The following is a 23292-nucleotide window of genomic DNA, read 5'->3' as shown; positions in this document are numbered from 1 at the left end:
GGGGGTGGAGCCGGCCCTTTCCACCCTCTCCCTAATAAGACCCCGAGTCGCCGCCCACAAACGGCCCTTCTGGCTACTGATCAAGCTGCTTAACGGCCATGATCCCAGAGACTCAGAACCCAGGGGCTTTTGGCAGAAATCTCTCCAGATTTAATTATTAAAATTTCAGAATTCTAAAATCACAGGCTGCTACTGCAGCCATGCGACATCATATGCTCTACATAATCAGCAATAGAAAACAAATTATATAATGTTGGGGCTGGAGCAATAGCACAGCGGGTAGGGCGTCTGCCTTGCACACGGCCGACCCAGGTTTGATTCCCAGCATCCCATATGGTCCCCTGAGCACTGCCAGGGGTGATTCCTGAGTGCAGAGCCAGGAGTAACCCCTGTGCATTGCTGGGTGTGACCCAAAAAAAAAGCAAAAAAAAAAACCAAAAAACAACTACAAATTATATAATGTTGACTTTCCATCAGACCTAAGTGTTGGGGTAAAATCCCAAATAATAATGATGGGTCTGGTGTCAAAACATTGAATGCAATCAAAGTAGAGAGAGAGTAATATGGAAAGCATCTACCACACAGGTAGGGGAAGGGTGTGGGATGGGGTTATACTGGGGTTTTTAGTGGTGAAAAATGTGCACTGGTGAAGGGATGGGTGTTTCATCATTGTATGACTGAGACTTAAACCGAAAGCTTTGTAACTGCTCTCATGGTGAGTCCATAAATAAATTTATAAGCACAAGCACTGTAGCACTGTTGTCCAGCTGTTCATTGATTTGCTCGAGCGGGCACCAATAACGTCTCCATTGTGAGACTTGTTACTGTTTTTGGCATATCAAATACGCCACGGGTAGCTTGCCAGGCTCTGCTGTGCGGGCGGGATACTCTCAGAAACTTGCCGGGCTCTCCAAGAAGGACAGAGGAATAGAACCTGGGTTGGCCATGTGCAAGGCAAATGTCCTACCCGCTGTGCTATCGCTCCAGTCCTAAATTTATTAAAAATAATAATAAAAAAAAGCCAAAGGGCCCAAGGGTGGTCAAAGAAATATAGAATGATTTTATAATACTGATGATGGGGTGAGACTAGGCTTCATGTTATGTAAGAAAAACACACCCCTATCATTTGGGTTTCATTTACAGACGCTAAACACAATCCTAACCAGTACTAGCTTGCTCTTACTCCTCTTCCACAAGAAAGCCCTAATGCCTAATTATCTTAAGGTAAAAGAAAAGGATACAGGAGTCACTTGCTAAAGATTATTTCAAATGTAGCAAAATAACAAGTAGCATCTAGGGAAACTACATAAAAGTTCAGGATTAAACATTTCCAAAACCAAAATTTAGGGGAAAATGGGGCTGGAGCAACAGTATGGCGGGTAGGGCCGTTAGCCTAGCCTGTGGCAGATCCAGGGTTGATTCCCTGCATCCCATATGGTCCCCTGAGCACCACCAAGAATGAATCCTGATTGCAGAGCCATGAATAAGCCCTGAAGGCTGCTGGATGTGGTCCAAAACAAAAATTAAAATGTAAAAAAAATTATGTAATGACAAAATATACACTAAATAAAGGGAAAAGAGAAACCAAGCCTGTAAGAACCAGTTATGCATTACAGAAAAGATTAGTTTCCAGAAAACACAAAGAACTTTTATAAATCCTACAAGTCAGAGGCTGGAGCGATAGCACAGCGGGTAGGGTGTTTGCCTTGCATGCGGCCGACCCGGGTTCAAATCCCAGCATCCCATATGGTCCCCTGAGCACCGCCAGGAGTAATTCCTGAGTGTAGAACCAGGAGTAACCCCTGTACATCGCCGGGTGTGACCCAAAAAGAAAAAAAAAAAATCCTACAAGTCAATAAGCAATAGAGCAGCCCAACAGGAAAAAAAGGAAGATGACATACATATTCATGAAAAAAAAAAACAAAACACTGTATCCAACAATAGGGGCAGGAGAGAATGATCATATGTGGATTAAGGTGTGTGCCTCACATGCAACTAACCCTGGTTTCATCCCTGCCACTGCATATGGTCCCCAACACTGCCAGGAATGATCCCTGAGCAGAGACAGGAGTTAAGCCCTCACTATTGCCAGTGTGCCCCTAAAACCATCCTCCCACCACCAAAAACAAAACGGATAATAAAGGTATCAACTGTTTTAACTAGTTAAGCACAAATAAAAGCAGCGAGATGCCGCTTCTTACCTGCTTACATTAGCAAACTTATTTAAGCCTGAGTAAAGAATTAAACAATTTTTTGTGTGTGTTTTGGGGGGAGCCACCCTGGCAGTGCTGGGGAGTTGCTCTCAGGAGTGCTCAGGGCCAGGATGCAGTACCAGGAAATGAACCAGCACGTAAAGCATGCATTCTGGCCCTCTGAGCTATCTCCCCAGTCCCTAAAACAATTCTTCACTGTTGACACAGTAGGAACAATGGGAACTCTCAATCATGACAGGAATGCCTGTTGAGGTGTGCTCAAGAAGTAAACTTTGACCCTAGCAGTGAAAGGTGCGCATGACAATCAGCAGCATCCTCCCAGTACGATCAGCTGTCAATGATTTCAAATCTATTCCCACGACAATAATCAAGATACAATTCCCCTCTTCCTTCTCATCCTCTCATAAATGCTTGGTGACATTGTCCACAGGTTCATGGTGTATGGTGTAGCAGACTATAAAAGCAAAGGTAAGCATCCCCCCCTCTTCTACTAATGCAGATATGAAAGCAATTTTCAGAAATGCAAAAACAAGGTAGGGACACTGATGATGGGTGTGGTATTGGAATTTCATGCATGAGAAACCATCATTAAAAGTATTATATACACAGAATCCTAATCAATAAAAAATCTAAAAATATATTTGTAAAAACTGGAGCTGGAGCTATAAAAATATATATTAAAAACTGGACTAGGGCATTTGCCTTGCAAGTGACCAACCTGAGTTCTATCCCTCAAACCCTGTATGGTCCCCTGAATCCCACCAAAGTAACTCCTCAGTGTAGAGCCAGTAACCCCTAAGCATGCTGGGTGTGGCCTACAAACAAACAAACACACAAAAAAGCAAAAACTGGAGGCAGGGGCTGGAGCAATAGCACAGCGGGTAGGGCGTTTGCCTTGCACGCGGCCGACCCGGGTTCGATTCCCAGCATCCCATATGGTCCCCTGAGCACCGCCAGGGGTAATTCCTGAGTGCAGAGCCAGGAGTAACCCCTGTGCATCGCCAGGTGTGACCCAAAAAGCAAAAAAAAAAAAAAAACTGGAGGCAGAATGATAGAACAGTGGGTAGGCCGACCCTTAATGCAATAGACCCAGGTCTGATCCCCGAAAGATGGCCAGAAGTGAACTCTGATCACAGAGCAAGGAGTAAGTCCTTAGTATCACCAGGTGTGATCCCCCAAAACAAAAATATAAATAACTTTTAAAATAAATTAAAAAAATATAAAAACAATGACCACTCTTCTAGCTTTCTTTTTATTGGAAAAATGTACTCCTGATTTCATAAAAATACCATTTATGCTAACATGTAGTTGGCCTATTATTCAAATTTTTTAATTATTCAATAAATTATTTTTTAAACATTTCTCAATTCTAGAGACCAGAGTGATAGTACAGTGGATAGGGCATTTGCCTTGCACTCGGCTGACCCAGGTTTGATCCCCGGCATCCCATATGGTCCCCCAGCACCGCCAGGAGCAATTCCTGAGTGTGGAGCCAGGAGTAACCCCTGAGCATCACTGGGTGTGACCCAAAAAGAAAAAAAAATAAACTATTTCTATAAACATTTCTCAATTCTAATTGTCCAGAAGTACCCAAGGGCTACTCTTGCCCGGCGCTTGGGGGTCACTCTCAGCAGTGCCGAGGCGGACCATGAGGTGTAAGGTATCAAACTGAGGCCTCTAGTATGCAAAGCATTTGCTCCAGACTACTGAACTACCTCTCAGTCCCTCTCCACTTTAATGCTGTAAATAATAGCATAATATGGGGTCTACAGTAGTTAGGGGGCAAAAAGGATTCAGCACAGAGCTTCATACATGAAAAGCCTTCACCCTACCATTGAAATATGCCCGTAACACCCAATATTTTGTTTGTTTGTTTTGTTCTTGAGCCATACCAGCAGTGCTCAGGGGTTATTCCTGGCTCTATGCTCAGAGAACCATATGTGATGCCCCGATGGCAGGATGGAAGGCCAGCACCTTAACCTCGTACTATCTCTCCGGCTCCTCAATAATCTTAAATTAAGATTTTCAGAGTACAAAATCTTAAAGTCTATCAGAGCAACCATGTAACAGCAAAGAACTGCTATCAATCAAAATGTTCAACAGAAAGGAAAACAACAACAACAATGAACTAGGGGTGACTCCTTAGACCCCTATTCCCTGGCCTCTGGGCTTGTGTTTGGTGCTCTCTTTTCCTTAAACAACAATTCACTTCAACTAATCCCAACTGGTGTTTGGGATCTCCACAAACACCAAAATACCAATAAATATTTCTTGTAATAGCTACATAGCAATTTAGAGGAATGAATGAATGCTACGTATATGAATAGTAATTGAAACTCACATATGGGGGCTAGAGCAATACGACAGCAGGTAGGGCACAGGCCTTCAACTTGGCTGACTTGGGTTGGATCCCTGGTACCACATATGATCTCCAAAGCCCTTGCCAGGAGTGGTTCCAGAGCACAAAACCAGGAGTAAGCCCTGAGCACTGCCTGGTGTGGCCCACAAACAAATAATAAAATCACAGGTGGAAGTCAAAGAGATAGTACAGTATTAAGACGTTTGCCTTACCTACTGTCGGGCCAGTTTGATCCCCACACAGCTCCCCCCACAGTCCCCCCTCTCACTGCCTGAGAAGAAAAAAAAAAGACAGAAAGGGCTGGAAAGAGAGAACACAGGTTAGTTTGGTTTTTTTTGTTTTGTTTTGTTTTGTGTCTTTGCTTTCTGGGTTAACACCCGGCGATGCACAGGGGTTACTACTGGCTCATGCACTCAGGAATTATTCCTGGCGGTGTTCAGGGGACCATCTGGGATGCTGGGAATCGAACCCAGGTCAGCCGAGTGCAAGGCAAATGCCCTACCCGCTGTACTATCACTCCAGCCCTGAAAGAACAGAGATTAAAGCTCCCACCTTACATGCAACTGACCCTGGTTTGATCCCGGCACCGAATATGTTCCCCTGAGCATCATTAGGAGTGACCCCTCAAACCTGAGTCAGGATTAGCTCCTGATCACTGCCAAGTGTGGGCCCCTCCAAAAATAACCCACATCATTTTTATTGATGTGTGATCCCTTACACCACAAATAAATAAATAAATAAATAAATAAAGCAAGCAAGCTTCACAAATGGGTGTGGTCCTTGACCAGCAGCTCCACCAAACAGAGGAGCAAGCCCTATAGCCAGAAGTTCGAGCCTGGCAAGCACGTGTAGGAGCACTGCAGCGAGTCCCGTCAAGCACTACAACCAATATCTGTAAGTAAACACGTGTGTGACCGCAACTGAAGGAGTACAAATCTAAGGGGGGCACCATATCCAAGTGTGTGAGCACCACCCTGTGCTGTGTGACTCCCAGCCAGACCTGAAGGTGCAACCCTGGTCAATGCAACATCAATAACAAGGAAGGAGGTGGGAGAAAGTTGAAGAAAGAAAAAACAGCCACATATGATGACCTTTAAAAGCACCTGGAGGGGGCCGGAGCGATAGCACAGTGGGTAGGGTGTTTGCCTTGCACGCAGCCGACCCGGGTTCGATCCCCGGCATCCCATATGGTCCCCCAAGCAATGCCAGGAGTAATTCCTGAGTGCAAAGCCAGGAGTAACCCCTGAGCATCGCTGGGTGTGACCCAAAAAGCAAAATAAATAAATAAATAAATAAATAAATAAAAGCACCTGGAGGAATATACAATGGCACTATAGATGTACATAGTAGTTGGTTTGGGGACCACACCCTGAAGAGCTTGGGAGAGGGGGCGGGAGTCACTCCCAGTGGAGCGAGGGACACCATACAGCCATGCAGTGGCAGAATTTGAACTCATGCCCCCTGCATGCAAAGCATGTACTCCAGCCTGTACAGTTACCTATCTAGTCCCATATATACAGTATCAGAACATAAAAATTAGGGGCTTGCTATGCTCACGGCCAATCTCCACAGGCTTGGATGAGCCTCATCCATAAGTGAATTTGCTGAAAAACTCAGATATGTGGGTTTTTTTTTTTTTTTTTTTTTTTTGCTTTTTGGGTCACACCCGGCGATGCACAGGGGTCACTCCTGGCTCATGCACTCAGGAATCACCCCTGGCGGTGCTCAGGGGACCATATGGGATGCTGGGATTCGAACCCGGGTCGGCCGCGTGCAAGGCAAACGCCCTACCCGCTGTGCTATCACTCCAGCCCCAGATATGTGGGTTTTGTAACCAAAATCTCCAGGCTTGCACAGAGTCAGGAATGGGTGACCTCCCCCCATCTCCCTGGAGCCTGGCAGTCACACTCACGAACTTCCTCTGGCACCATGTAATCATTAATGGCCATGATCCAGAGACTCACAAATAGACCTCAGAAGAGCACAACAAGCTGCAAAGATGCTGCTGGATCCCAGAGTCACCATCCAGTTAAAAATTTAACTCCAGCTATATCACCCTATTTAAAAGTTTAGAATTTCTGAAGTGCATAGCTGCATTTGCAGCCACACGACATCTCATACTCTTCACCACTGATGTACCAAGAGTAGCACACCACATTGGATGGAATGCAAAGTAGAAGGCAACAAATCTCAAAGAAATATTAGCAAACAAGGCTCAACCTGTAACAACATGTTAGTAATCTCTTATACAAGGGCTCAATGAGATACAACAATCTTCACACACTTTCCTCTAAGGAAACTTTTTTTTTTTTTTTTGCTTTTTGGATCACACCCAGCGATGCTCAGGGGTTACTCCTGGCTTTGCACTCAGGAATTGCTCCTGGCGGTGCTTGGGGGACCATATGGGATGCCGGGGATCGAACCCGGGTCGGCCACGTGCAAGGCAAACGCCCTACCCGCTGTGCTATCGCTCCGGCCCCTGTGCAATGCAGAGTGTGACCCAAAAAAGCAAAAAAAAAATAATAATAATAATAAAATATATATATATAAACACTACATATATTTTGGGCTGGATCCATAGCACAGCGAGTAGGGCGTTTGCTTTACACGAGGCCAACCCAGGTTTGATTCCTCCATCCCTCTCGGAGAGCCCGGCAAGCTACTGAGAGTATCCCGCCCGCACGGCAGAGCCTGGCAAACTACCCGTGGCATATTTGATATGCCAAAAACAGTAACGTCTCACAATAGAGACGTTACTGGTACCCACTCGAGCAAATCGATGAACAATGGGACGACAGTGCTAAAGTGCTACAGTGCATACTTTAGTGAAGTAAAATAGTTTTATTTAAGCAATATGAGGGAGAGAAGAGTAAACTTCATGTAGTAAAAGAAAGGAATTATACCTCTAATTGAGATGTGGGCAATTCCAATTCCAAAATGAAATGCCTATTAGTGATATATACATAGCAAAAGTGAAAACTGAGAACACATAAAAATCCTAAAAGCAAAAATCACTGAAAATACTTTTGTGAGGAGGGGAGAGAAACAGCATATAGGAAGGACATAGAGAAGGGGCTAGAGCAATAGAATAGCAGGCAGGATGCAGGGCGCTAAGCAGGCTGCAGTGCACCCAAGTTCACTCCCCAGCAACCCCGTGTTGTCCCCTGAGAACTGCCAGGAGCGATCCCTTTGTGCAGATCCAGAAGTAAACCCTGATCACTGCCAGGAGTGGCTCCCAAAACAAAGCAGAACAAAAAAAAGGAAGGACCTAGAGAAGACTTCAATTATATGTGGGCTTTTATCTCTTAATTAGGAAGTAGAAATATAGGTATTCATTACATCACTCCCTATAATTTGGAAATGAACTCCATCATAAGTAAAAGTTCAGAATGCTAAATAAGGCTAGAGCACCTGACTTACAGAAAATGAGGCTGCGCATTCAATTCCTCATCATACTGCTAAGTACAATGCTGGATAGAACAGCCATTTTAAACGCTGGTTGCTCAAGGGACATGATATTTGGTGTGCTGCAAAGATAGGGTATGCAATCCCCAGCAAGCACAACGAAGTATGAGCTCCACCGTCAAGTGCACAACCTCCATTCATCTCAACAACCACAAACAAGGGCAGGGGAGAGGGAAAAAACAACTCTGTATAGACTGGTTTCACAAACAAAAAACTGGAAAAATATAAACACACTACTTCACATTTAGAAAGTTCAGATACGGTGAGAGTGACAGAACATCAGGTAGGGCACTTGCCTTGCATGCAGCTAACCTAGAATTGATCCCTGCACCCCATATGGTCCTCCAAGTCTTGCCAGAAATCATCCCTAAGTAGACAGGAGTGAGCTCTGAGCATTGCCAGGTGTGGCCCCAAAACCAAAGCAAACAAACAAAAAACTTCAAAAAATAGGAAGACCAGATGAAAGGTAGGATTCAGGGATTTAGATGATTAAGCCTGAGAAGCAGAGATGACAACAATATAGGGCTAGAGAGAAGAAGGTAGGGTGTATGCCTTGCATGCAGCTGACCTGGGTTCAATCCTCAGAACTCCATAAGGTCCCTGGCATTGCAGGGAGTAATTCTTGAGTACAGAGCCTGGAGTTACCCCTCAGCATCATTGTGTGGCCCAAAAACAAAAATAAAGACAAAGAGATGACAAGAATCTAACAGAGTTGTAAATACAGAGATGGTGCTTGGGAAATGAGATTTGCGGGTTAGTGAATAAAAACAGAATATTTGAAGAGAGGGGAGATCACCAACAAAAAGGTGGTAAAGGAAGACGAGGGTGTGGGAAACCTTTTCCAGAGCAAGTAGAGAACAACTTAAGGAACAGTAAAAACTAGAATGAGGAAAGCCCACCAATTGATGAGTCACCAAAAGGTAAGAGAAAGTATCAGGCAGGGAAGAGAACATATGAAGAGAGACTGTATCAAAAGGCTCTAAGAGCAAGTTACGGGCCTGTCTTTGTGCAAGTTCTGGGCAGAGTAAGAACTTCCCGAAAACATGTCAATTTCAATAAGTAGATATTAATCCTATTACTTTCTGACACCTCCTATTTCGTTCAGCCGTGCATCATTATTCATTACATACTAAATATCTTGTGGGCACCAAGGCTACTGAAAGGTATCTTCAGAGTGCTTAGGTCAAAAAAGAGGAGAGACTGTAATCAAGTGCTCAGACTGAGGAATGTAAAATCCTGACAGTGTGTTATTCTTAACATAGAGCCTGAGTTGGCATAAGGAAGTGCTGAGTCCTCCATCTTTCAGCCGCATATCCTGTGCCTTCCTGATCAGACCAGAAGCCCAGAAGACACTGGTTTTTACTTATATGGTCCATGTTCTTCTAAAATCTTCTCCAATGATCCAGCTGAATGCCTCAAAATAAAGGGACACTCAGTTTTTGCTTATTTATAAAGAGCTTGACAATGAAAAGAAAATAAAGAAAAAAACCCAGTACAGGTGTTAAGAAGCCCAAAAGCAATCTTCGAATAAGCTAGTGTGTGTGTCCTCTACCCACACTCCCAGTACTTAGCTTGAGAATGCTCAGAATTATTCTCAAGGGGGAGCCAGCAAAAGCATGAAAGGACTGAATCAAATCATTCTCACTTCTAGAAAGACAACTGGAAGTACATACTCCACCAACAGTAAAACCACGCAATAATGTTATTTTGCAAATGTAAAATATTCAGGGGCTGGGAGATAGTTTAAAGGGTTGGAGGGGAGGGGGTGCTGGAGAGTGGGTAGGGCGCTTGCCTTGCATGCAACCGACTGGGGTTGGATCCCTAGCACCCTACATGGTGCTCTGACGCCCAGCAGAGGGATTTCTGAGCACAGGAGTCACCCCTGAGCATTGCTGGATATAAACCAAAAAAGCTAAAATAAAATTAAGAGCTGGAACACATGCCTGGAATGCAGTGGGTCCTGGGTTTGATCCTTGGCACCACATGGCTTCCTGGGCACCAATGGTTATAGCCCTGGTGGTCCTCAGCACCACAGGGAAGGTCAAACAGAAAAACAAAATAAAACACATTCCACGAATAATACTGGATATTACCGAGCACGTGGCTGTCCTGGGTTCAATCCCCAGCACCCCATATGGGCCCCCTAAGCATGCCAGGGGTAAACCCTAAGTGCAGAGCCAGGAGTACAGCTTGAGCACAGCAGCAGTTTGGTTGTGACAAAAAAAAAAAAAAAAAAACTCATAAGGCAATTGGCTATGATAAAAAAAAAAAAGAGATTGGCAATAATAAAAGAAACATCACAGATACTTACATCACGAAACTGCACCTTTCCTAGTTCTCCTAATTCACTGACACAACAATAAGCAGCTTCAGACTGTAGAAAAAGCTGGGCCAGCGTCATCTCCTCGCTCCGGAAAAGCTCCCCCATGGTGGCAGAGAGTACCAGTCAAGTGAGTATGTGGATTTCTCTGGAACCTAAGGCAAAAAGAGAAAATTACATGACCTTGGAAATTGCTGAAAGGGCTAAGAGCCAACCACAGCCCTGGAAGTGCATTTCCTAGCTTCCATCCCATGCTGACAGTTGTCTAACGACTGTTTTGACATCCTGCTTCGAAAGATGGAAAGGAGAAATTGCAAAGGCTGCTGCTGAACCCTCTCCCACAGAGAGCCTGATGGAAAGCCACTCACTTCCTCTGCAGTCAACATCAAGACCAAATGACAATATTTGGGACAACTCAATACATGAGAACATTTCCAGATCAAAACAGGAAATGGGAATCACCAGCAGCTCTTGAAATATTCAATGCAGGGCCGGAGAGAGATCACATATTTTGCATGCTGGAAGCCCAGATTTCATCTCCAGCACAGGGTTGGGAGTAGTCCCTGAGCATCACCAGGTATGACCAAAAAACACCAACCCCTAAAAAACAAATACCCCAATACGCAACATCATGGTGTAGCGACAGAGCCACTGCTTTCTTTTTCTTGTTCTCTTTCTTGGTTGAGTCAGAAAACAAACAGCAGAGCCCTGGATTACCATCTCACCATCTCATTCATAATGGATGCCTCTGTTAAGGACTAGTTTTCCCTCCGCTCACTGATCATTTTCAATAGCCCAAGCACCAGCACTGTCTTAAAGCTGTAACTACCGTAAAGGGTTTAACCTTCCAAACCTTTGAAAAGCACCGCTTTCTCCCTGGGGTCTCTAAACACACAAGTATTCCCTAAAAGGCCAAAATGAAAGAAAAAACACCCAGCTTCACGCTAAGCTGGTATCAAGCACGACAGCATATTGACCATGGATGACAAAGCAATTTTATTGAGGCACAGAGAATTCGCTTTCCACCTCCGCCGCCGCCGCTTCTCATCCCCACATTCAAGGTTAATTACATTCTTCCACTTCTCTACCACCAGCCCAACGAGCTTTCGTTTTTAGGGTAGTCTTATCGCGGCCGGTTATGAAAGACAATTGGCGCTATCAGTGGTCCTGAAACTGCAATTATTTTTTTTTCCGCCAGCTATATAGCGCGGTGCAGCGCAGACGGGCAGGACGACCCACGGCGTGTCCTTTCTAGCATGAGGACCTCCTGATGGAGACATCGTGACTGGCCTCGCAGGAAGAGCGATGATGCCTCGGGAAGGCGGGGAGACATTTTGAGAGAAACCTTGACAAAAAAACCTTCGTGCATTTCATTCGGATGAACACGGGGTTTCCGCAGGGATAATAGCGCTTGATTTTTAAGAGCGTTCTATATATGAACTCAAGTCAAAACCAACAAAAATAAAATACCCTGTTACCAGCTTCTCACATATTCTCCTCCGCTCCAGAAAAATAAAAAATAAAACAAAAAAAAAAAACCACAATAAAACCAAGGGCAGATTCCACCGCCACTAAAACCATCAAATCGAGACTCTGTCAATGCCGAGGCTGTCAATAACGACCAAGGGTGAGTTTTTCTCGCCTGTTCGGGAACATCTCGGATCTGCCACCACGTATTTGACCGCCCAGGGCCAAGCAGAAATAGAGGCAAAGCGATGGGGGGGGGGGGTGGCGCGTGGGGGGTCATGGGTGGGGTCCTCGCCAGTCACATTAGAAATCACCTGCGCAAGGTGAGTCGGAACCCGGGTGCCCACGCCCCGTTCCCTTCCGGGCCTCCCCTCCTCGGGAGGGGTTCAACTTCACCTGCTGCCCGACTCCCCCAGAGCCCAGGCACCCCGACCTCCTCCCGGGGGCGGGGGTTCAAAGCGGAGGAGCCCCCGCCCCCCAATTCTTCTGCAGACCCAAGACGCTTCCGTTCCTCCCCGCCGCCGGCCCCTGAAATAGGGGAAGGTTTCACAGAGAAGTGAGTCTCCGGTCCTTCCTCTACCCACAGGTGGGGTCGAGTGATCACCCATTTCTTCTCACAGACTTAAGAGCGCGGCTAATTCCTTCAGACAGGCGACGGACAGGAGGGAAGGAGTCCGTGTGCCTCTCGGGGGGAGGGGGCGGCTGCCGCGCGGTCCCTCCAAGCCCCCTTTCACCCAGCCCGCAGCTCACCTCCAGCCGCGGAGCCGGCCGCCACCACAGACGCGCCGCAAACCGAGGCCACAGCCCCCGCGGCTCGGGCAGCAGCAGGGCCCCGACGCGCGTGCGTGCGCAGAGCTCCGCCCCCGCGCCGCCGCCCGCCCCCGCCCCCGCCGTGACCTCATCGGAGCCGGCCAATGGGGTGCGGCCTGGCTCGGCCGCCGCAGTGCAGAGTCCGCGGGGGCGCGCGCGGGGGCGCAGCCGCGCGGACGCCATCTTGTACCGCGGCTGCGCCGAGGGCGGCCGACCTGTGGGACGGGCTCGGCAGGTGCGCGGGGCCGGAGACGTCTGAGTGCTTCCGAAGCTTTTTTTTTTTTTTCCTTTTCGTCCCCTCAGTCTCCCCCACCCCGAGGCAGCGCTGCCTGCGCTTTTTAATATATTTTTAATAAATTTTTGCCTGCACTTTTAACGTCCGCTCCGTGGACTGAGAGTCTCAGCTCCTCGAGGAAGGGGCCTGAAGGAAGGGGAGAGACCCCTGAGATGAAGCTTGCGTGGAGACCTGCCTGCCTTTATTTTAGCGGGGAGAAAGTTTACAACACCAGATATGGGGGGCCCAGAGCGAGTGTCTAGCGAGAAAGGCGTTTGCCTTTTTTTTTTTAACTCACCTTTTTTTTTTTTTTTTTTTATTGAATCAGCCGAGATAGTTACAAGCTTTCATGTTTGGGTTATAATCTCACAATGATCAAACACCCATCCCTCCACCAGTGCACATTCCCCACCACCGATATCTCGGGTATACCCCTCCCTTTCCCACCCTGTTTGCCTTTTACATGGCTGATTCACATTTCCCCTCCCCCCCAGGAGTGATTGGGGGGGGTGGCCCCATAAATAATAATAATAATAAACACCAGAGTGGGTAGTGACTTTTAACCAGGGGCTCCTTCTCTTAGTGTGAAAAACCTAAAGTGTAGCTGACCCAGTTGGCTCCCTGGTACCTCATGTGGTCCTCCATGGTAGCCAAGAGTGACCCTTGAGCACCACCGGTGTGACCCTCCCCCCCCCAAACCCAGACCCCTTCTGCCCCCTCCAAAAAAGAGTGCTTGAGTTCTGTCCTCTCAACAGCTCAAGTCATTCAACTTCTTTCCAATTACCCGTTGGGGAAAACTGATAGTAAAATTTCAATCCTGGGCCTCCTTGTAAGCCCATATGATCACTTGGATTCATACACTTCAAATTATTTACAAGAATCACTTCATTTTTATTCGATGCAACAGTGATGGCAACATAGTATTGATAACCCCTTTCTTGAAAAATGATATTGACTCCTTTGGCCTATTAAGGAACCCCAAGTTCTTCCTAATAACCAGAACTAAATCCGGAAAAACTCGGGAAACCAGTTCTTGGGTCTCCGTGGGTGGTAGAACCCTATTGAGATTCAGATCTAATGAGCAGATAGAAATGTGATGTGGGTAATATTTGTCAATCTAGAAAAAACAAAGAATGTAATCTTGCCTAGAATGTAAGTTATGAAGAGCAAAAACAGCGTTTTTCTCTGAATTTTTTTTTATAACTTGAGGTTTAGTTGAGAGGAAACACCCAGAGAGATACAGATGTGAGTTTAAGAGAGGAACTTGAAGGCTTGCCAACTTTTAGAAAACTATTGCACAAAAGTCATTTCCTTTCTCTGAAACTTTTTTTTAATTAATTTTTGGGTTACAACCAGTGGTGCTCAAGGGTAACTCCTAGCTTTGCACCTCAGAATTACTCCTGGCAGAGCTTGGGGACCATATGGGATGCCCAGGATCAAAATGGGCTGAGTGCAAGACCAAAGTTGCTGAATAATCTTTCCAGTTTTATGAAACTATTTTTTTCTTTTTAGCATGTTTTTAACTTCAGGGTCAGCTGCTCACTAACTACTGACTTTTCATTGTCCAAATTTAAGATGATTTGGCCTGGACTCCAGTCTCATTACAACTTCCTTTCCCTTGCCTTCCTTGAAAGTTGGCACATTTCGCGTCTCTGCTTCAGACTCCTGCCATGAATCTTTCTCCAGCTTCTGTTTCTTTTCCCTTTGTGCTCTCTTCCTTGGCAGTTCTGCCTGTTATCAACTTTCAGGACTTCAGTGTGGGATGCGTCTATTTTTCCATCTATCTGCCTTCTCTGGACTGGAGCGATAGCACAGCACGTAGGGCATTTACCTTGCACGCGGCTGACTCGGGTTCGATTCCTCTGTCCCTGTCGGAGAGCCTAGCAAGCTACTGAGAGTATCCTGCCTGCATGACAGAGCCTGGCAAGCTACCCATGGTGTACTCGATATGCCAAAAACAGTAACAACAAGTCTCACGATGGAAACATTACTGGTGCCCGCTCGAGCAGATCGATGAACAACGGACGGCAGTGCTACAGTGCTACTTCCTTTCTCCAAGCCCCAAAATAGCTGAATAATGCCACTCAGGCCACAGATGTTTGGTGAGAGCCTGCTATGTGACAGACTAGGTACCAAGCACAGGGAAATGAAACACGCAGGCTTCCAGTCTTAGAGTAGCTCCCAGTTGAATAAGAAATGAAGTTCCAATCATTAGGAGAGAGTGGTGAGTGCCATGTAATTAACGTTACACTATGTCAGGCACTTTTCTAAGTGCTTTATAAATAGGAACTCATTTAATCTTCACCAACACTAGGAGATAGACACTGTTATCCCGTTGAACAGATAAGGTGAAATTAAGACACACTAATTTGCCCAAGGTCATGCAGATTGTAAATGTTAGTTCCAGGTTCAAACCCAGCCAGTTGGACACCCTTTCCTGTGTTCCAGAATATTACACTGTTTGAGGGGTGAACGTGTGGCTCAGTGGTAGACCACTTACCTTGCATGTGTGAGGAACTAGGTCTGATTCCTGGAACTGTGAAAAATAAAATAATGAAAAATGGCTGTATCTGGAAGTAGGGATGGGCTCAAGAAGTAGAACAGATACTTTGCATGTTAAAGCCCCAGCATGGCTGCCTACCCACCCTCAACTCCCAGTAAAGAGTGCTTCTCTTAGTTAGCCTAAATTAGAATCTTTTGGGACTGGAGAGATAGTACTGGGGGTAGGTTGCTGTCCTTGCACATAACCGACCTGGGTTCAATCTCCGGCATCCCATATGGTCCCCGTATCACTGCCAGGAGTAACTCCTGAGTTATCCCCAAGCCAGGGGTTACCCCCAAGCATCGCCAGGTGTATAGCCCAAAAACAAACAGACAAATGAGAGTAATTTTTTAAAAACTTAGATTTTTTTCTTGCTTTTGGCCTACTTTCTCTCCAGGTCATAATTTTTTTTTTTTTTTTTTGCTTCTTCGGTTTCTTCTGCAATATCTTTTTCATATGTGCAAACTTCTCTTTCGGTTTGGGAACAATCTGCTTTTTTAGTAAGGATAATCTCTGTGTGGCAGGGAGAACTCATATAGGAGTTAATTGCCCAGAGCACTGTAAATTCTGTGGTGCATCCTGGGTGTTTTGTTCACCTGGAAATGCTCAATGACCAGAATCTACATCTAAACTTTTTTTTTTCTTTTTGGGTCACACCCAGCGATGCACAGGGGTCACTTCTGACTCATGTACTCAGGAATTACCCCTGGCGGTGCTCAGGGTACCATATGGGATGCTGGGAATCAAACCCGGGTTGGCTGTGTGCAAGGCAAATGTCCTACCCGCCGTGCTATCCCTCCAGCCCCTACATCTAAACTCTTAAGTTCAGCGTTACTCTCTGCATTTTGAAGCATGTGCAGTAAAAATTCAGCACTCCTTTTGGACCAATGACCATATGTCCAGCCCTATTGTTTGGCCTAGGTGCACCAGTCATTTGCCTAGAAATGTCTGACCTGGGTTCAATCCCTGGCATCCTGAGTACCACCAGTAGTAATTCCCGGGTGCATAGTGAAGAGTAACCACTGAGCATTGCTGGGTGTGGCCCAACAACAAAAACAAACAAAAATAACGTGTGCTTTTTTTTTTTTTTTTACCACACCCAGTTATTCTCAGGACTTACTCCTGTGTTCAGGGATTACTGAGCACCCGGGAGCACTGCTGTGGGAGGGAGACTATACGAGGTGCCAGGGATGGAACCTGGGTGAGTTGCATACAAAACAAACGTCCCCGGGGCTAGAGCAATAGCACAGCGGGTAGGGCGTTTGCCTTGCATGCGGCCGACCCGGGTTCAATTCCCAGCATCCCATATGGCCCCCTGAGCACTGCCAGGGGTGATTCCTGAGTGCAGAGCCAGGAGTAACCCCTGTGCATTGCCGGGTGTGACCCAAAAAGCAAAAAAAAAAAAAAAAAAAGTCCCATCTTTCCAGCTTGACATATTCTTTTTTTTTTTTTTTGCTATTTTGGGTCACACCCAGCGATGCACAGGGGTTATTTCTGGTTCATGCACTCAGGAATCACTCCTGGCAGTGCTCAAGGGACCATATGGGATGCTGGGAATTGAACCCGGGTAGGCCTCGTGCAAGTCAAACACCCTACCCACTGTGCTATCACTCCAGCCCCAATTTTTTTGTTGTTTTTTTGTTGACATATTCTTTTAACAAGCTTCCTTATGTCCTTCAATCCTTCAGTGCCCATCTGAATGCCATGTCTTCTGAAATCTCTCAATATCAGACAGCCTGCACCATAGCACATGTCACCCCGGTTATTGCAACCATCTTTACAAGGGAAAGGAAGGGAGCAGATCATTGTATCACTGTCATTCCATTGTTCACCGATTTGCTTGAGCAGGCACCAGTAATGTCTCCATTCATCCCTGTCATGTGCTAGTGTAGCCCTATGGCGTATTGGGAGCTCTTTCAGGATTGGGGAATGAGGACCGTCGTTGTTGTTACGTTGTTGGCATATCAAGTACGCCACGGGTAGCTTGCCAGGCTCTGCTATGTGGGAGGGATACTGTCGATAGCTTGCCAGGCTCTGCTATGTGGGAGGGATACTGTCGATAGCTTGCCGGGCTCTCCGAGAGAGAGCTAGGATCTTGAGGTTTATTTCTGTGTAAGGAAAAATGCTTCTATAAAACTATAAAGGCTGAGAAAATTATGGGTGGGTGCCAGATGCCCATGCAGGCCCAATTCCTGCAGATAATCATGATAAATTATATCAAATCAAATCAAACCAAAGAGGGCTAGAAAGATAGCTCTGTGGGCTGAGTTTGCATATGGGAGGCCCAGTTGCAATCTCTAACACCACATGGTCCCAAAAGCACAGCTAATTGTGGTTCCCCCCCACCCCATGCACATTGCTGATATGACTCTCAAGCAAACAAATAACAATAAATAATAAAACCAATGAAAACAGCATATTTAAAATAAAATTCTGTTGGGTAGCGTAGTTTGCTTCAGAAGGGTTTGTGAGGTTTCCTTTGAAACTGAAAAAAATGTCAGCTTCCTGAACTCTGCTTCTGGAGATATGAATGAGCTGAAGGCATGTGACATTTTCTGCAACTCTGAAGCTTCTTGTGACTGCCACATGAGGCAAGAAGTCTCAGTTGTGAGAATAGAGTGTCAAAGAAGGCTTTTAAAAGCAGTGGGATGTAGAAAAGTTGGACTGGGAAGAAGGAAAAGGATGAATGGGTACAGGGCAGAGAATTTCTGAAGGTTTCGGAAAGCTGCAATCTTTGTTTCCAGACAGGACACCAGTGAAGGGAATTTCTGAAGTAGATAATCTGGCAAATATCTCTTGTATTGGGTTTCTATGACTTGGAAAGTAGGTGAAACACAGGATGAAAAAATAGACTGGAGAATATTCCATAGAAAGGATCTGACTGAGTTAGTGATTAATGGATAGATCTCAGTTGAACTGTTTTATTCCTATTGCCTCACTTTGTGCTGGGCATTAATATATACTTAATAAAGATTTCTGAATGAAAGAAAATGAAACCAAGTAAGAATGTGGTTTTTGAGGCTAGAGCAATAGTTCAGGAGGTAGGGTGCTTGCTTTGCATGTGGCTGACCCCAGCACCCATACGGTCCCCCGAGCCCGCCAGGAGTGACCCCTGAATGCAGAACCAGGAATAAGCCCTGAGCACTGAACCAAAACAAACCAAACAAAAATCAAAACAAAACAAACAAAGCTGTGATTTCTTATAACAAACTGATACACACACACACACACACACATGTATATATATAATTTGACTTGGGGCCACACCTGTCTGTTCTCAGGCTTTGTGCTCAAGGATCATTCCTGGTGCTCAGAAGACCACATTGATCCCAGCCAACACAGGGATCAAACCTGGGTTGGCTGCATGCAAGGCAAGTACCTTATCCTCTGTACCATCTCTCCGACCCTGTGCTTATATTTGTAATAATAAACTTATTCAAGGTTGAAAATGGTCATGCCTTGTTTATTTTTCCCCCTGAGTGCCAGGAATTGAATCTAGCTCCCATGCATATAAGGAGAGATGTCTGTGCTTTTAGAGTGAGTTTTGTTTTATAAAAGCAGTTTATAGGTGGTATTGGAAGGAGGGAGTCATATAGAAGTTGTAGGCTTCATCTTTGGCACAGTGCCTCTGTCAGATGCAGTGTTCCTCAGTTGATTATTGCTGGGAGTGGCCCTAGTGCTCCAGTACTGCTGGAGAGATGCCCCAACATTAAAATATAAAGGCCAGGGAGATAACGTCAATGGATGAGTATATACTCTGAATACATGGGGCCTAGGTTTGACCTCCAGCAATCTATGTGCTCTAAACACGAATGGCAGTGACTCCTGAACACTAAGACAGGAGCAGCCCCTAAACACTGCCCTGTGTGGTCCCAAAAATAAATAAATAAATAAATAAATAAATAAATAAATAAAGCTGAAGAAATAGCACAGGAGGTAAGGGTACTTGCCTTGCATGTGGCTGGCCAGGGTTTCATCCCTGGGATCCCATAGGGTTCCCGGAGAACAGCCAGGAGTAATTCCTGCAGAGCCTGGAGTAACCCTTGAACATCTCCAGGTGTGGCCTCAAAGCTTAAAAAAGTAAAGAAAGAAAACAAATTAAGTAAAATTTAGTACTTGTAAGTTACAAGCAAGTCAAAAAAACCAACCCAAGAATAACTTATTCTTACTCATAAGCAATACAAAATAAATTATTTAGGGCCTGCTATTGGAGCAGACTTAGGTGATGGTCAGGAAAATTGGAAATAATGGTGGGGGGGGAGGAGTAATGATGGTGGAATTGGTGTTGCAATATTGAATGTAATAAATTATCTTTATAAGGTAAAATAAAATTTTATTCTGGAAAACTCTGAAATACCATTTCAAAAAATCTTTATTCTGGAAAACTCTGAAATACCACTTTAACTGCTTAATGTTACTATCACTAACAATAGAACTATTAGCATCAAGTACCTTCTAAGGACAAATGAGCACAGCTTCCCTTTTATGCTATTCCTTCTGAAAATAAATATCCTAAACCCTAGCATGAGGAAACATTAGACAAGTTCAAAGCAAGCAACTTTCTGTATAATAACGGTCCCGTAATTTTCAAAAATGTCAAAGTTCTGAAAGTCAAGTAAAGAAAGAAAAAAAAAAGAAAGAGTAACTATTTTCTATTAAAGGAGAATAAAGAGATGTGGCAATTAAATTCAAAGTGTGTCTGACTGGATCATTCAACTATTCATCTCTGGGACAAATAATAACATTTGAAAGGTTAAAAATAAGATGGTGGTCTGTATCCATGTTAATTTCCTGATTTACTTGTTTTGCTTGGGAGCCACACCCAACTATCTGCTATGCTCTGGACTGACCCCTGTGTTCAGGGATGACCCCTCGTGCCCTTGGGGGTGCTGCACTGTTTGGGATCCAACCCAGGTGACCAGCATGCAAAGCATGTGCTCAGACCACTGAGCCATCCCTTCCAGACCCCATTTCTTGATTTTGATGGTTATTATGTGGTTATGTGTCAGAATGTCTTTATTTGTGAAAAAAAAAAAAACACGAAAATAAAATATTCAGGGGTGGTAAGACATCAGGTTGGGGGTTGGAGAGATAAGAGGTGGGTAAGGCACTTTGCAGGTTCAGTCCCCAGTACTGCACATGGTCCCTCAAGCTCTGCTGAGTGCTCTCTGAGCACAGAGCCTGGAGTAAGCCCTGAGCCACACACAGGGTGTGGCCCCAAAACAAAAGAAAAATGTCACTTGTTAATTTATCCTCAAATGGTTCATCCCTCATGTCCCCCCAAAAAAATCAATTTGTACTTTTTTTCCTGGGGTCGGGGAGATAGGTCAGTGTCGGGGGTGCATACCTTCACCCACAGGGGTATGACTTCTGTGGCACCACATGGTCCTCCCCGTCACTCCCTGAGTAGCCCTGGTGGCCCTGGGCCCAAGCAGTTCCACCTCACGGCGCCTAAACATCACACCAACTTGACTAGTTGATCAAATATCACCAACCTCCAGCACACTGCTTGGGAGGGTCCTCACGAAAGAAACAAAACAACAACAATAAAAAGTGGTCATGGGCTGGGGCTGGAGTGATAGCACAGCAGGTAGGGCGTTTGCTTTGCATGCGGCCGACCTGGGTTTGAATCCCAGCATCCCATATGGTCCCCTGAGCACCGCCAGGGGTGATTCCTGAGTGCACAGCCAGGAGTAATCCCTGTGCATCGCCAGGTGCGACACCCCCAAAAAAAGCAAAAAAAAAAGTGGTCATGGAGCTGGAGTGATATACACCTTTTTTCCCCATTTCATTACTTTATTTATTTATTTTGGTTTGGGGGGTACACCCAACTGTGCTCAAGACTTACTCCTAAGTCTAGGCTCGGGTAGGGCATTTACCTTGCAAGAAGCTGACACCCTGCTCGCTGTATGTGTACCTGTGTGTAACCCCCTACACACATAGAACCCTCCACATCATGAGACCAGTACTTTACCACTGCCTGCTTTATTTCCAGTCCTGGAAATCCTGTTTGGACAAAGGATTTTTCTTTCCTGTTTTTTCTTCTTTTTATTTCTGAGTCACACCTGGCCTTGCTCAGGGCTAGTTCCTGGTTTTGTGCTCAGGGATCATTCCTCATAGACTTGGGGAACCATGTGATGTGCCACGGATTGAACCCAGATCAGCCTCATGCAAAGTAAGTACCTTAACCCCATACTCTCTCTCCATTACTAAGAGAGAGATTTTTATTTATTTATTTGGTATTTGAGCCATACTTGGCTGTTTTCAAGTCCTACTCCAGGATGTACTTAAGGGTCACTTCTGGCAGTGCTCAGGTGACCACATGTGGTGTCAGGGATGGAATCTTAGTCAGCAACGTGCAAGACTTGTACCTTAACCCAATCTTTCTGACCCCAGGAATTTTTTAGAACAGACTCTCCATTTATGTTTGCAACGCAAAGATAAAGAAGATTGAGAAAACACAGAATATTTAATCTAGATCTTCCTGAAGATATCCATTCGCCTGAATTCATTACCTCCAGGGAGCAGCAGGGAAGTTGCTTCCTGGTTGATGAGTAATAAAAAAAGAACATTCAGGGCTGGGGAGGTTTCTCCGAGAGCGGGAGTAGACACTTTGCATGCAGGAGACCCCAGTTTGACCTCTGCACTGTGTACTTCTCTGAGTATCAACAGGAGTGACCCTGGAGCACTGAGCCAGTGAGCCCCTCTGAGCACTGCAGGGTGTGGCCCCCAAACCAACCAGCAAACAAACATAAGATCATGAGGGCAGGAGATGGCTCAAGGGATTGGAGTCCATGTCACATCATGCACGCAATCTCAGTGTTGGTCACTACACGGAATGGCCTGCTGGGCACCATCAGGTAGTCCTGGTAGCCTGAGAGGCACTTGAGGAGCCATGCCCCTCCAAAGAGAAGCAAACAAGTCAGGGTAGAGCACTGAACAAAGAGAGTGTGGGGCCAAGCAGCAGTATAGCGGGTAAAGCGCTTGCCTTGCTTGCAGCTGACCCGGGTTTGATCCCTGGCATCCTATACGGTCTCCTGAGCACTGCCAGGAGTACTTTCTGAGTTCAAAGACAGGAATAATCTCTGAGTACTGCCCGATGTGACCCAAAAACAAAGAGAGAGAAGAGAGAGAAAAAGAGAGAGAGAGAGAGAGAGAGAGAGAGAGACTATGCACCCAGAGTTGGGATGTGGACAACACCTTTTCTCCCATGGTAAAAAATTGTAAAGTTTTCCTTTTTAGTTTAATTGTATTTATTTATTTGTTTTTGAGTTTTGGGGCTACACCCAACTGTGTTCAAGGCTAACTCTTAACTCTAAGGTTCAGGGATCACTCCTAGTGGGGTGATTTCGGATTGCGTGGGGTGCTGGGGACCCCAGCTGCATATAAGGCAAGCACCTAATCCACTACACTATCACTCTAGCCTGATAATTGTTTTTATTTTTGTTTTTATTTTTGGACCACACTGAAAGGTACTCAGGGGATAGGTGCGCTCTGGGCTCAGCAGTGACCCCTGGTGGTGCTTGGCGGAGGGACAGCCATCTGTGGTCCCCAGGGATTTGCTATGTGGTCCGTAAAATATTAGGCAAGCCCCTTAACCACTATACTATCTCTCCAGACCCACACTTGAGAATTCTTCTAAATATATTCTTTTATATATTTACTTCCTCCATGATATTAAACACACAAGTATCTAGATTATGCTTTTATTTATTTGTGTATTCCTTTGTGTTATCACTTGGAAACCTTAAAAGGAACTGGAGAACTAATCTGAATAGTTCAATTCAAGCACTTGGCAAAACTGTTTACATTTTCTCTGAAGTCAAATGAAGGGGGGATTGG

At 45.4% G+C, this 23292-nt stretch overlaps 1 protein-coding gene across 7 annotated transcripts in view; it reads right to left on the bottom strand.

The window, feature by feature from the left end:
* Positions 1–12708, bottom strand: part of ATP6V0A1 (ATPase H+ transporting V0 subunit a1) — a 74379-nt gene extending 61671 nt beyond the window's left edge. For all 7 annotated transcript variants that reach the window (XM_055131516.1, XM_055131517.1, XM_004608790.2 and 4 more), the window contains exons 1-2: positions 12575–12708; positions 10349–10512 (exon numbers count right to left, since the gene is read on the bottom strand). In XM_055131516.1, the coding sequence (XP_054987491.1) occupies positions 10349–10465 (117 nt within the window). In that variant the 5' untranslated portion in view covers positions 10466–10512; positions 12575–12708. The remainder of the gene's footprint in view (positions 1–10348; positions 10513–12574) is intronic.
* Positions 12709–23292: the final 10584 nt, after the last annotated feature.

The sequence above is a fragment of the Sorex araneus genome, chromosome 3 (assembly GCF_027595985.1).
Source record: "Sorex araneus isolate mSorAra2 chromosome 3, mSorAra2.pri, whole genome shotgun sequence".
Lineage (NCBI taxonomy): Eukaryota > Metazoa > Chordata > Mammalia > Eulipotyphla > Soricidae > Sorex > Sorex araneus.
Note: the sequence above shows the minus strand (reverse complement) of the source record. Positions and strands in the feature narration are given on the sequence as shown.